Source organism: Gobio gobio (genome assembly GCF_949357685.1).
Source record: "Gobio gobio genome assembly, chromosome: 1".
NCBI lineage: Eukaryota > Metazoa > Chordata > Actinopteri > Cypriniformes > Gobionidae > Gobio > Gobio gobio.
Window position 1 is genome coordinate 79,029,954 of NC_137097.1, and position 15,397 is coordinate 79,045,350.

The 15,397-nt window shown below is 43.7% G+C and overlaps 1 protein-coding gene across 1 annotated transcript; it reads left to right on the forward strand.

Moving 5' to 3' along the window:
• The first annotated feature begins 659 nt into the window (after positions 1–659).
• LOC307129053 (uncharacterized protein) lies at positions 660–10,300 on the forward strand. The gene is made up of 2 exons (XM_079821176.1): positions 660–880; positions 9,240–10,300. Exons 1-2 carry the CDS (start codon positions 847–849, stop codon positions 10,064–10,066), a joined length of 861 nt encoding a protein of 286 aa, XP_079677302.1. The 5' UTR covers positions 660–846; the 3' UTR covers positions 10,067–10,300.
• Positions 10,301–15,397: the final 5,097 nt, after the last annotated feature.

Below are 15,397 nucleotides of genomic sequence, written 5' to 3' on the forward strand. Positions count from 1 at the left end.
TTTTATGGTGTATTTGGAAGTATATTAACATTGAATGTGACAGTAGCAGTAGCAATGTGACTGGCTTGTATAGCTATGATTTATTTCATTGTAAAGTTAATTTGGACATCTTTAAAGGTGATTTTTCTCAATATTTTGAGATGTACATCTTATAAGTAATCTTATATGTACATACATATATACCGAACTTAAGCAGCTAAATATATAATATAATCTTTTTTTATGTTTTAAAAGTTTATTATGGTCATGTATGCCATATTTATTTTAGAAAAATACAGGAAAACTCTGAAATATTATAATTTAAAATATCAGTTTTCTATTTTATTAATATACTGACAAAAATATTTGTAATCAGGATATGTTTTCATTTGTTAAAATGTGTAAGTAAAGATGTTTTTTAGACGTTTAAGAATTTAATATTGAATAAATTCTGTTTGTTTTAAGCAAAAACATTAAAAATCAAATAAATGAAAATCTTGCTGATCAAACACTTTTGCGGGGTAGTGTAAAATATATAAATAATTTATTTATGCGCGGCATCGAGTGCATGTGTTATCTACGGTCTTAATACGAGTGAACCTCGTTTAGTGCGCATGCGCGGCTGAGAGTGCATCTCGTCTTGTCTGCAGCCAGTGCGCATGCGCGGCTGAGAGTGCATCTCGGCCAGTGCGCATGCGCGGCTGAGAGTGCATCTCGTCTTGTCTACAGCCAGACACAATTGCAGAAAATGCTGGAATATTTCCATCAGACTACAAGTGAAGACGAGCATCAGGAAGAGCTGAAATCTGCAAAGACTGAGTTTATTAAAGAGGACAGTGAGAACACGAGTGATCCAGAACCTGCAGAATGAAACACACTGAAGATCCTGAGGAACAAAGAGGTTGGTGTTTATTCTTCATTCATTCATGATGCGGGAGAACATTCACGATAGAAAGACTCAAGCACTTCAGCACATTTAGAGAAACAATTACACTATGAAAAAAGTACTGAATTTTCTACAAATGTTGGAGGTTTGAGAAACTTTCATATTGACTCGCATCATCAGCTCTGGTTTGTATTTGGTTCACATTTTTTTGCAACCATGTTATCAAAATGTTGGACATGACATGTCTCAGTATAGTTTACAACATTTAATTAAAGCAATAAACAGTAAACTGTATCAAGTAAATGTACTTTCCAGAATGGCTGAGAGGGAAAAAAGCATAATTTGTCCAAAAGCTAGTCTTTAATTACTGATAAAGTTGTTTTTTATGATAAATTGTAGAAGTTATTCATAGTTAGAGAATATTTTTCTTACAGTAACTTTAGTAGCAGGGTTGATTAACACACTGAGTTAGGGCTGCTTGATTATGGAAAAAAATCATAATCATGATTATTTTGGTCAATATTGAAATCATGATTATGTAACACGATTATTTCACATGACTTTGGGAATGTGTTGCATTTACTTTTCAACAATTCAATTGAAATTGTAACATTTGTTGTACTTTTTGAACTATTAAAATAAATAATATAACATATATTCAAATCAAAGTATAAAAGTATTCAAGTAAAAATGATAACCACAAATAAATAAAATAAACAATATAGTTCGGCTAGATATGGTTTTCAGGTACGTCTAACATTAGTTCCCTTACGAGAGTACTCTCGTATTGCGTTTTGCTAAAACGCTATGGGGGGAATTCCTTTCCTCGAGATATTGAAGCAAATTTTTATCCAAAAATACCTTTTATACGCAGTGCAGCTGCACAACTCTCAGCAGGAAGCAGCTGCGTGCTGATTGGCTGTGCCGTTGCAACTGCAGCAACCTATAGCGAGACCTTGGGGCGGGACGGACCAATCAGGTCCTTCCAAACTCCCGCCACAAGGGGCAACATAATTTGCATAGCCTAGGGTATATAAGACCCACTCTCGCAAGGTTAGTCAGATTAATTCTTCTTCAGCGACTTGCAATCGTTGAGCTCCGGATCGAAGCCTGCCGTCGACACGCACCCAGCGGAACACGCAGCCTGAGGACGTCGGATTCTCCGCCTTCAGCCTGCCTTCCAGCTGCGCCATCCGGCACCATATCCTTTATACCTTCTGTTTTTCTAAAACATTCAAAAAGAGCCGAGACGTTGATACAAATGTCTCGTTCCTGCGCCTCGTGCAGAGGTTTCATCGCGGACGAGGATCGGCACATCATCTGCGTGTCATGTCTCGGACGAGACCACACGCAGGCTGCACTCAACCAGGGCGGCTGCCCTGAGTGCGACGAGCTGGCGCTGCAGACCCTTCGGGCTCGGCTCGCCAGCTTCGACTCGGATCCCGTCCCGTGCTCCCAGCCTCTAGAGCCACGGAAGAAAAAACGTCGCGACCAGAGGCCACCGGAGCGCTCTGACGAGCACACGCCGGGCATGTCCCCGCGTGCCTCGCCATCGCCCGTGTTGTTCGCCGACGAGCAGCACAGCTCCCCTCGCATGGCGGCTGCTGCTGTTTCGTTCGGCGGACCGGAGGAGGAAGAGGATGACAGCCTTTCCCTTGCTGCATCCGGGAGCGGGTGGTCGGACGCCGCCTCGGAGCACGCCACTTCGACGCGGACGGCTAGCGGCGTCATAACCTCAGTCGACGCTGAGCTTATGCGCTTGCTCACCAAGGCCGTGGACGACCTCGGCATTGACTGGTCTCAGCCCGAGGAGCCCACGAGAAGCCGTCTGGATGAGTGGTATTTCGAGAACCGCCGTCAACCTACCGCTCAAAGACCCGCTCCCTTCTTCCCAGAAGTCCACGAGGAGCTAACAAAATCGTGGAAGGCGCCATTTTCATCACGCGCCAGATCCTCTTTTTCTCCAGCGCTCTCGGTAGTCGATGGCGCTCAGAAAAAAGGATATCAAGCCCTTCCTCCCCTCGAGGAGGCTGTCGCTGCACACCTTTGCCCGCCCTCCGCCAGAGGATGGCAGTCAAAGACCGTGCACCCTTCCAAGGCCTGCCGCACTACGTCCAGCCTCGCCGGTCGAGCATTCGCCTCCGCCGGCCAGGCAGCGTCAGCGCTACACTCCATGGCGGTTCTTCAAGTCTTCCAGGCCAAACTCCTCCGTTCCCTGGACGAGTCTGTTCCTGATAACGAGGCTCTGAAGGATCTGCGCGGCGCCACTGACTTGGCCCTGCGCGCCACCAAGGCCAATGCTCAGGCGATCGGCAGATGCATGGCCAGCCTGACGGTGTTGGAGCGCCATTTATGGCTTAACTTAACGGAGATGAAGGACGCGGACAAGACCGCTTTCCTGGACGCGCCCATTTCGCCTTCAGGATTGTTTGGTTCCGCCGTGGTTGGGTTCACAGAGCGCTTCACTGAGGCACAGAAAACTTCGCAGGCAATGCGACATTTCCTGCCCAAGCGTTCCAGCTCCTCCGCTAGCCGTCAAGCTAAGGCTGGACCAGCCCAGCCCGCCAAGGCGCCGCCTTCAGCTCGCCAGCCTCACGCGGCTTCCAAGCCCGGTCAGCGTTCCCGCTCTACGAGCCGCAGCAGACCGCCGGAGCGTCGAGGTCCACGACCCAGCAATGTGTCGAAACCTGAGCCTCCGAAGCCGTCCTAGCCAGAGGTATGAAGAGAAGGCGGATAGTGCCCGCTTCGGCCGGTGCACCGCCTCGCTCTCTTCCAAAACGTTCCCCAGCTCCCTTCAAGGCGGCTGGGAACGCCACATTCACAGCCAACGAGCCCGCAAGCAAGCGTGCTCGCCTGTACACAAACGCCGTTTTCACGGCGACCCATATGAGTCACAAAAAGAGCTTTTTCTCTGTAGGCAGTGTGCCAGCATTAAAGCATGTACCCCTACACTCAAGCACTCCCCCATGTTCCCCAGCCCCCTGCACTCAGGTGGCTGGAAACATTATTCTCACAGTCAACGAGCCCGCACTCAAGCGCGCTCGCCTGTACACAAGCACCAATCCTCTATGTCCCCCGGCCCCCTGCACTCAGGCGGCGGGAAACAATTCCCTCATAAGCGCCAGCTTAGCGCAAGGTTATCGGGCCACCGAGTCCCTGTTACTCAGCGACTCGCCCCACAGATTAATTCAGCCCCTGGCTTCGAAGGCCGAGGCCTGGCGGGCCATTCCCGGCATTTCGAAATGGGTGTTGAACATAATAGAACGAGGTTACTCGCTACAGTTTGCTCGCAGACCACCGCGCTTTCGCGCCGTGGAAGAGACAACGGTGAGAAGCGACAAAAGTCACGTGCTTCGAACCGAGATATCAAAACTGTTAATAAAGGGAGCGGTAGAAGCCGTACACCCCTCACAGAGCGAGTCAGGCTTTTACAGCCGTTACTTCCTTGTACCAAAAAAGGACGGTGGTCTAAGACCCATCCTAGATCTCAGACATCTGAACAAAGCCCTTATGAAGCGCCCGTTCAGAATGTTGAGAATGAAACAAATCCTCGCGCACATTCGCCCGGGAGATTAGTTTTTCACTGTGGATCTAGAGGATGCCTATTTTCACATACAAATAGCCCCCCATCACAGGCCATTCTTGAGATTCGCCTTCGAGGGGAAAGCATACCAATACAAGGTGCTACCTTTTGGTCTATCTCTAGCCCCTCGCACGTTTACAAAGTGCATGGAAGCGGCGCTAACCCCGCTGAGGCTTCGGGGAATGAGAATTCTCAACTATCTCGACGACTGGCTCATAATAGCTCAGTCAGAGATACAGTTATTAAACCACAGATCTTGGCTTCTCAACCATTTACAATGCTTGGGACTCAGAATCAATGTGGCAAAGAGTTTATTGTCTCCCACACAGAAAGTTTCGTTTCTGGGAACAGTATTGGACTCAATGCAGATGAGCGGGCGGCTGACGTCACAGCGCGCGCTCTCTGTTCGGAATCGAGCGGTTTCCCTCAGGTCCGGTGCACACATTCCTCTCAAACACTTTCAGAGGATGTTGGGTTTCATGGCCTCGGCGGCGCCAGTTCTCAGACTGGGTCTGTTGCGCATGCGCCCCCTACAGCACTGGCTGAATCGCCGCGTTCCAGCTCACGCATGGCTTTCGGGCCGATTGCAAATCAAGGTAGACCACAGCTGTGTGTTAGCTCTGGCTCCTTGGAAAAATCCCGTCTGGTACAAGACGGGCGTGAGTTTGGGCACTGTTACGAAGTGGAAAGTTATCTCGACAGATGCATCCAACCTAGGTTGGGGAGCCCTTCACGAGGGCAGGCCGATCTCCGGTCTCTGGTCAGACTCGGAGAAGAGCCTTCATATAAACTGTCTAGAGATGAAAGCGGTCACGATATCGCTAAGAGCTTTCCTTCCGTACATAAAATACCACCATGTCCTGATCCGAACGGACAGCAGGTCGGTGGTAGCCTATATAAATCGCCAAGGCGGTCTGAGATCTATCGATCTGCACTCAATGGCGGAAGAAGCCCTAATATGGGCAGAGCACAATCTGAGCTCGCTGAGAGCGACTCACGTGCCAGGCATTCTGAATTTGGGTCCGGACATGCTGTCCAGGGGCAAAGTGTCCCCGGCAGAGTGGTCTCTTCACCCAAATATAATTCAGATAATTTGGGGCAAGTTTGGAGAGGCAAAAGTGGATCTTTTCGCCTCAAAAGACAATGCTCAATGCCGAATATATTTCTCCAAGCACGAGGATGCGTTGGCCCACGAATGGCCCAACCTTCCTCTTTATGCGTTTCCCCCAATCTCAATGTTACCTCAGGTCATAGAGAGGATCAGGGAGAGCAAATGCGCTGTGCTTTTAATAGCCCCGCTTTGGAGAAATCAACCTTGGTTCTCACTGCTGAGTCAGATGTCAGATGCAGCTCCGTGGCCGATCCCGCTGAGGAGAGATCTTCTCATGCAGGCGGAACGGCAGATCTGGCATCCCCGTCCCGATCTATGGGCGCTTCATGTTTGGTCCATCAACGGGTACATGAGAACCTTTCTGAAAGCATAATGAACACTATTACTGAAGCTAGAGCCCCCACTACTAGGCGGCTCTATTCAGGCAAATGGTCAGTCTTTTCAGACTGGTGTAAAGCGCGAAGTCTGACCCCACATGATTGTGCAGTGTCAGAGGTGCTTACATTTTTACAAGAGCTTCTGGACGCGGGTCGTTCCCCCTCCACGCTCAAAGTTTATGTGGCTGCTATAGCAGCGTATCACATTAAAGTGAACGGACTGTCACTAGGAAAGAGCGATCTCATTGTTCGCTTCCTTAAAGGGGCTAGAAGGCTTCACCCACCTCGTCCCCCTTCAGTCCCTATATGGGACCTGTCCACGGTCCTGGATGCCATGAAGAGCTCTGCATTTGAGCCTCTGCATTCTGTGAGCTTAAAGCTCCTGTCACTAAAGACCGCTTTTCTGCTAGCGATTGCATCAGTTAAGCGAGTGGGTGATCTGCACGCGCTCTCTGTGAGCGCCTCGTGTCTGGAATTTGGGCCAAACGACTCCAAAGTCGTCCTCAAACCAAGACATGGATATGTACCTAAAGTGCTTTCAACTCCGTTCAGAGCACAGGTTATTTCACTTTCGGCACTTTCATCACAGTCAGATGAAATAGATGCTAATTTGCTCTGTCCTGTCAGAGCGCTGAGAATATACATAGAGCGTTCCGCTGTTTACAGGCAAACTGAACAGCTCTTTGTATGCTTTGGCGGACGCACCCGAGGGTGCGCGGTTACAAAGCAGACCCTGTCACGGTGGATAGTGGATGCTATCTCACTGGCCTATGAGTCTAAAGATCTCGGCTGCCCTTTGGGCATTAAAGCCCATTCTACTAGAGGCATGGCCTCTTCGTGGGCTTGGTCTACTGGCATTTCTCTGAATGATATCTGTGCGGCGGCAGGCTGGGCCTCCCCGTCCACTTTTATCAGATTCTATAATTTAGATGTTCCGGCTTTACAAGCTGGGCTTCTTGCTGTATGAACAGATTAACCCCTTGAGGCTCGATAAGTCCGGCCTGGGTTTAATATTGTATAAGTCATAAGCATATTCCTTACGGCCCGAAGTGTCTGGCCACTCTTTATTCCTGACCCGATTATGTCCGGTCTATACTTATTGCACGAATATCGTGTTCATTCTCATGAGGGCCCGACTCAGGTCTGGCCCATTCTGAATTATTGATATCATACTACAGGCCCACCTAGGTTGGCCTGGGTTTGGTGTCGTCGGCTTTAGAGCCGTTAAGCAAGCACGGCGTTTTGCATTGGTCCCCCATAGCGTTTTAGCAAAACGCAATACGAGAGTACTCTCGTAAGGGAACGTTTCGGTTACTAACGTAACCTCGGTTCCCTAAGATGAGGGAACGAGTATTGCGTTTTGCTTGCCGTGCTTGCTCACTTGCTCAGGAGTCGCTTCAGTCGATTAACCTGACTAACCTTGCGAGAGTGGGTCTTATATACCCTAGGCTATGCAAATTATGTTGCCCCTTGTGGCGGGAGTTTGGAAGGACCTGATTGGTCCGTCCCGCCCCAAGGTCTCGCTATAGGTTGCTGCAGTTGCAACGGCACAGCCAATCAGCACGCAGCTGCTTCCTGCTGAGAGTTGTGCAGCTGCACTGCGTATAAAAGGTATTTTTGGATAAAAATTTGCTTCAATATCTCGAGGAAAGGAATTCCCCCCATAGCGTTTTAGCAAAACGCAATACTCGTTCCCTCATCTTAGGGAACCGAGGTTACGTTAGTAACCGAAACGTTTTCAGGTACAGAAATGTATCAAATGTAAAATAACATTGCATATTTGAGTGCATAAATTAAAGATTAATCCTATTAAACTTACAAAAGCTATTCAATCAGGAGCTGTGATGTGATGTCCTTGTCTTTTGTTGTTTGACATTAAACAGACAGCAGTAAAGGCGACTGCCCCTTTAAGACTTAATGCTTGGATATGCGTAGTCTTTATCAACTGTATAAAGTTTACTTAAGGCATATATACAGACTATGTCTGCTAGAATACTCATCAAGATGGACGTTGACATACATTTTGTGTGAGTTTGTCCGTTCAAGAGCAAGACTTGAAAGAGAACTCAATATTTGCGCGCTGTGAGACGTGTGCGGATGAGTGCACAGAGACACATTTTCTCACAGCGCGCGCTACTTCTCATTCGCGTTTTCTGGCACTAAACCCGGGTGATGACGGCGAAAATGACTGGTCATATTCGAACATACGGCAGCACTCGCATGCATTGAACAACGTTTACAAAGAAATAATTTTTTGAAAAATATGAAGGAAAAAAAAATACTTTTACACGGCACCCCTGCTCTCGTCAGTTTTTGTTTCTTTATTAGATTGTCATAGGTCACTCTGTGTTTAATTTCAAGTGGTTAAACAAATTTGTGGTGTTCCCTTGCGTTGCAGCCACTACCATGTAGCAAATCTTGCACGTAGCATGTTTCTGCTCGTCGTCTGATTCCTCGAAGCCAAACTGTTCCCAGACAACGGAGTTGGTTTTGCCTTTTTTGCTCACCAAACGCTGCTGTAACTGCCCTTCTTCCGCCATCTTTACTCGCGCAGAGTTTTTAAATTCCAGCGGATGATATGCAGACGAGTCACGAGACTCACGACCTGAGAGAGTTTGTGGCTTCGGGAGGGGCGGATGAGCGCGTGCGCGTTTCATTCAGAACGCAAGACAAAATAAGAGTGTTCCTGCAAAACTGAACATGGCAAAATAATAGTTTTTTCTCGATTGTACTATTTTGGTGATCGTTGGGAGCAAAAATCGAAATCGAAATTAATTGCACAGCCCTACACTGAGTGTTGTTTTATTAACAAATTTCGGGAGGAGTACGTGCAGATAATTAGACCTAATTAAACACGAGTGGAGCACATCAAGCTAATCAATTTAATCAACGATAAGAGGTGTATATATACAGCAGATTTACCTTCTTTCGTTGACCATTTTTATTTTAGCATCCCTCCTCCACCTCATCTCCTCACTTTGATTCCAATAAACTCTTATTAGACGTCAACACAATCCATAATATAATACAGTCTAGTTCTAGACTATTTCTATCATGGGGGTGATACTCAGGGTTCGGGCCAAAATTCTGAGCCTGGAGCCCTCCCCCGGACAGCACGCCAAATACTCATAATCTTTACTCTATTTAATTTGATGTAAGTGTGAACTCGTGAAACAGTTTGTGTAAAAACTGTCTGGTTTTATAGCAGTTGTCTATTACATCACTTTTTTGTCCTCTCACATTATATTTGTCTCTTATTTTGATGCACGGAAAATAAAATGTATTATTTTTATTTGATTTCAGACGTTATGGAAGAGAGTGAGGAGAGTGAAGAACTGAGTGAAGTGGAGGAGGAACATCATGTCAAACCTGGAGAAAAACCTTTGAGTCGCTCAAAGACTAAAAACAAATTTATAAAGAAAACAAGAGCCAAGAAATCTATAACCTGCACTCAGTGTGGAAAGCGTTTCTCAACCAAACATAATCTTGAGCGTCACATGAGAGTTCACACTGGAGAGAAGCCGTTCACATGTGATCAGTGTGGAAAGAGTTACACATACAAACAGAGTCTCGAGATTCACATGAGGATCCATAACGGAGAGAAGCCGTTCACATGTGATCAATGCGGCAAAACATTTCTTAGGGCATCCCACCTGAAGACACACCAGGGTGTTCATACGAAGGAGAAGCCACATTCATGTTCTCTGTGTGGAAAGAGTTTTGGACTGCTGCAAACTTTACATAGACATCAGAAAATACACACTGGTGTGAGAGAGTACATGTGCTTTGAGTGTGAGAAGATTTTTACTACAGCAAACAGTTTAAAACTGCATGAGAGGATTCACACTGGAGAAAAACCTCACAAGTGTTCACACTGTGACAAGAGATTCAGTCAGTTATCAGGTCTGCAAACACATGAGAGGAGTCACACTGGAGAGAAACCTTACAAGTGTTCACACTGTGACAAGAGATTCAATCAGCCATCAAATCTGAAAACACATGGGAGGATCCACAGCAGAGAGCAGCACATGTGTGATCAGTGTGGGACAAGTTTCTCTTTTAAAAGTCACCTGAAGAAACACATGAAGATCCATGCAGTGGAGAAACCACATCACCACGGTCTGAAATAGAGCTTAGATCAGGCTCAAAACATCAAGCCCGACCCAACCTGAGCCTGTGCACGTTTTGTCCGAGTCCGGCCCGACATATGAACTGTAATTATGAGCCCAAGCCCGATTTAGCATTGGAGAATCAATTACATTCCATGATACCTCTTTGAGGAGTGGCGGGAACATGCATATTTTGTTACAAATGCAATCTCTTAAACTCAATTAAATATGTATTTTAAAAATAAAAATGTATCTAATAATAGTTCACAAATTGTGTTTATCCTACAGAATACAACCATGAAAATATTTTACAATTTATTGGTATTTAAAGTTTATTTAAACTGTTGTAAATTAGAGGGACACCACTTGCCACCACAAACAAAGAAGATTACAATTATACGGCAAACAATTAGAACAAGTGAATGTGATAAGATATCTGCGGGTATGGTTTGACATAAAACTGACTTTTGCAATTCATATTAAAAAAATTGTTGATAAATGCACAAAAGTTTTAAATATCTTAAGATATTTAGTTCGGGTGGATTGGGTTGCCAGACGTCACTCTTTGAAAATAATATACTGTACGTACGTTAATTAGGTCAACTATAGCTTATGGATGTATAGCATATGGGTCTGGTCCAAAACTTTGCTGCACAAAGTAGAAATTATTCAGTCACAGGCATTACGTATATGTTGTGTTGTTATTAGATCTTCTCCTATTCCTGCCTTACAAGTAGAAATGAATGAACTGCCTCTTGATATAAGAAGATTAAAATTAATGTTGAATTACTGGATTTCGGTAAAGGGACATCTTGAAACTCATCCAATTAAAAAGGGATTGGAAAATTTTGGGGAATATGAGTTGGCCAAGTTAGGTAGTTTTGGATGGATTGCAGATAAAATAGCCAAATCATGTGGAATAATAAATATAGAAATGAGCCCTACAGTAGTAGTGTCACCCATTTCACCTTGGCTATTAACCTTTACCATTTTAATTTGCAAGAAATGCTTAATGATAAAAATAGAGTAATGTCAAAGGATGTAATGGTTAAGCAGTATATTGAGCAGAATTATAACTCAAAAATCAAAATTTTTACTGATGGTTCTAAAGATCCCAAGCTTCAGCAGCTGTATATGTCCCACATTTTCAAGTTAAAATTGGCAAAAGAGTATCTGACCAAGTAGGAGTATATTCAACAGATGGTAGCAATACTATTAGCTATCAGGTGGATGGAGGATATTTGGCCAATGAATTCGATGATATGCTCAGATTCATTGTCTTCATTATCAAGCCTTATTAGTGGAAGATCCTCAAGACAATATATTTTATATGAACTTCTTTTAAGTATGTATAGAGTGAATAAGTTAGGAATTAAGATGTGTTTCCTGTAAGATGTGTGTATCAAATACAGAAATCAAGATACTACTAAGTAAAGATGAAGCTAAAATTAGAACAGAAATAAAAGGAAAATGACAAGAACTTTGGAATGAGGAGGCAAGAGGAAGACATCTTTATCATGTTCAAAATCAAGTAGGAGGTGAAAGAGCTAATTTTGGCAGTAGAAGAGAAGATACAATTATTACCAGACTTTGCCTTAGGCACACAGCTCTAAATTATTATTTTTATATAATGAGCAAACATGAGCCTGGGAATTGTAGTTTATGTGGATCAGCAGAAACAGTAGAGCATGTACTAATATATTGTGCTGCTTATGAAAATGAACAGGTATTTCTGTTGGAAGAATTAAGAGAAATGGGGATAGGCAATCACTAAAAACATTGCTGAATAATGACTTGAATAATCATAAAACATATAATGCATTAATGGCATACTTAAGTCAAGTCAATTCAACCATATTTATATAGCACTTTTAACAATGCAGATTGTTTCAAAGCAGCTTCACAGTGTTAAACAGGAAAATAATGCAACATAATTGTATTCAGCCGTATAGCCATTCTGGAGAAAACGGTGATGTCATCAGTTCATTTCAATTATCATACAGTGACAGTGTGGGCTTTAGATCAGTAATTAGATCAGTCATTTAGTTTATATGCTTAATTTAGTTTAATAATTAGATTTATTTGGATATTTAGTTGAAAAATGTAGTGTCCCCAACTGAGCAAGCCAAGCCAGAGGCAACAGTGGCAAGGAAACCAAAACCCCATCAGGTGACCTAATGGAGAAAAATAAACCTTGGGAGAAACCAGGCTCAGTCGGGGTGCCAGTTCTCCTCTGGCCAATTAACAAACAGCGTATGATTATTATTCTGACAACTTTACAGGTCAGAGGTCATAATAGATTGGAATATTCGGAGGCAACACGCCGGAGACGGGTTTATTGAGGATGATGTGATGATTAAATAATTATTAAAGTACAATATTCGAAGGATCGGAGGCAACACGCTGGAGACGGGTTTATTGAGGATGACATATCGATTTAAGAATTATTCAATTGTAATATTCGAATAATCAGAGTCATCACGCCGGAGACGGGTTTATTGAGGATGCCGTGTCGATGAGGCAATTTTAGGGGGAGTCTAATTGACACGGTCTCCGCAGACACTTCAGGGTCATGTGTTGGTCTTCTCTGGGCGCAGGTCCACCATCTGATCTGGATACGGCCCGGATCTGGCTGACTGCAGTAAACCTCGGGATAAAACAGAGAGACTATCATTAGCGTAGATGCCATTCTTCTGATGATGTAACGACTACATCAGGTGTTATGGGAAGTGTTCCCGGTTCCGGCTGATCTAGTTAATGCAGCCTAACAATCATTTCATTGAAAAAGTGTTTTATGTGTATGCCATAGTAAAGAGATGTGTTTTTAGTCTAGATTTAAACTGACAGAATGTGTCTGCTTCCCGTACAATGTTAGGAAGACTGTTCCAGAGTTTAGGTGCTAAATAGGAAAAGGATCGACCGCCTGCAGTTGATTTCGATATTCTCGGTATGATCAACTGGCCAGAGTTTTGAGACCGTAGTAGACGTGATGGAGTATAATATGTTAAGAGCTCGCTGAAGTACTGGGGAGCTAAACCATTTAGTGCTTTGTAAGTAATAAGCAAGATTTTCAAATGAATGCGATGTTTAATCACCACCACCACGATCTTCCCACCACCATCCGAAACGCTGATTCGTTGACAACATTCAAAAGTCAACTAAAAACTCATCTCTTCCGTGAGCACTTAAACTCTTAAAAAAATAAAATAATAATAAGTAAATAAATCCTCTTTCTTCCCTTTTCCCTCCCTACTCTAGCCTGTGCTACACTGAGAAATGTACACGGACTAAGTATTTCAGGCACTTGTTGCGCTCACTCGACTCTTCATGACCAATTGCTTATTGTACCCCCAAGTTGTAAGTCGCTTTGGATAAAAGTGTCTGCTAAATGCATAAATGTAAATGTTAATAGGGAGCCTGTGCAGTGTTGACAGAACTGGGCTAATATGGTCATACTTCCTGGTTCTAGTAAGAACTCGAGCTGCTGCGTTTTGGACCAGCTGGAGTTTATTTATTAAGCGAGCAGGGCAACCACCCAGTAGAGCATTACAATGATCTAGCCTTGAGGTCATGAACGCATGAACTAACTGCTCAGCATTTTGCATTGTGAGCATGTGCCGTAATTTAGATATATATTTAAGATGGTAGAATGCAATTTTACATATGCTAGAAACGTGATGGAGATGGTGGTCCAGTGGGTTAAACCACTGAACTGATACGCAGAAGGTTGCTGGTTCTATCCCAGCGGTCACCACCAGTGTGTCCTTGAGCAAGGCACTTTACTCCACGTTGCTCCAGGGGGATTGTCCCTGTAATAAGTGCACTGTAAGTCGCTTTGGATAAAAGCGTCTGCCAAATGCATAAATGTAAATAAATGTAAAACGTGGCTTTCAAACGAAAGATTGGTATCAAAGAGCACACCCAGGTTCCTCACTGACGACGAGGACTTGACAGAACAGCCATCAAGTGTTAGACAGTATTCTAGGTTACTACTTGTGGAGCTTTTTTGTCCAATAATTAAAAATTAAATTTTTTCTGAATTGAGTTGCAGGAAATTACTGGTCATCCAATGTTTTATATCAGCTATGCATACTGTTAATCTTGTGAATTGGTAAGTTTCTTCAGGGCTTGGAGAAATATAGAGCTGAGTATCGTCAGCATAACAGTGAAAACTAACGCCATGCTTCCTAATGATATCTCCCAGTGGTAGCATGTACAGGGTGAGAAGCAACGGTCCTAGCACTGAGCCTTGTGGTACTCCATACTGAACTTGTGATCGGTGTGACATCTTTTCATTTACTGCTACAAACTGATAACGGTCACATAGGTATGATTTAAACCATGACAAAGCAATTCCACTAATGCCTACATAATTTTCGAGTCTATTCAAAAGAATGTTGTGGTCGATAGTATCAAATGCAGCGCTAAGATCAAGTAACACTAATAGAGAGATACAGCCACAATTGGATGATAAGAGCAAATCATTTTTAACTGATGAGAGCAGTCTCAGTGCTATGATACGGTCTAAATCCTGACTGGAAATCCTCACAGATACCATTTCTTTCTAAAAAGGAACATAATTGTGAAGACACTGCCTTTTCAAGTATTTTTGACAGGAAGGGTAGATTTGAGATTGGCCTATAATTGACTAATTCTGTAGGATCAAGTTGCGTTTTTTTAATAAGTGGTTTAATAATAGGCAACTTAAAAGTTTTCGGTACATATCCGAATGACAAAGATGAATTAATGATATTAAGAAGAGGATCTATAACCTCTGGTAGCATCTCTTTTAATAGCCTAGTCGGTACAGGGTCAAGCATACATGTTGTTGATTTTGATGATTTAACGAGTTTAGCCAATTCTTCTTCTCCTATAGCAGTGAATGAGTGTATTTTTTCCTCAGTGACACTACAGTGCTCTGTCTGATGTACTTAAGAAAGGGTATGTTTAATAGGATTTAAAAGATAATGCATTTTTTTCTTCTTTTTGTTCTTTATTATTATATACATTTCATTATCTTTCATTGATTTTTAAAATTAATTAATTAAATTTATTGATTTAATTATTTAGTTCTTCCATATCCAACAACGGTCCACACTCCAGTCCAGTAGGTGGCGGGAATGCACCTATCGTTTGTTTGCCATAAAACCATAGACGGTAAAAAAATAAGGACGATGCGACTTCATTGGCTTCCACTGATGAGAGTTGAAGCTTTTGGAGGCCACACACGGCGCTGACATCTTGCGCAGATTTGGGCCTGAGTCTGCGCAAAAGTGATCTCGGGACCGTGATTATCAAAAGCCTGCCCACACTCTCACAGATGCAGAACAATTCATTATAATGGTGTGAAAT

Bases quoted from the DNA above. Each gene is read 5' to 3' on its own strand.
- LOC307129053 (XM_079821176.1), top strand. From the start codon at position 847: ATGAAACACACTGAAGATCCTGAGGAACAAAGAG. The intron at 881-9,239 runs GTTGGTGTTTAT...ATTTGATTTCAG, and splicing joins AGATCCTGAGGAACAAAGAG to ACGTTATGGAAGAGAGTGAG.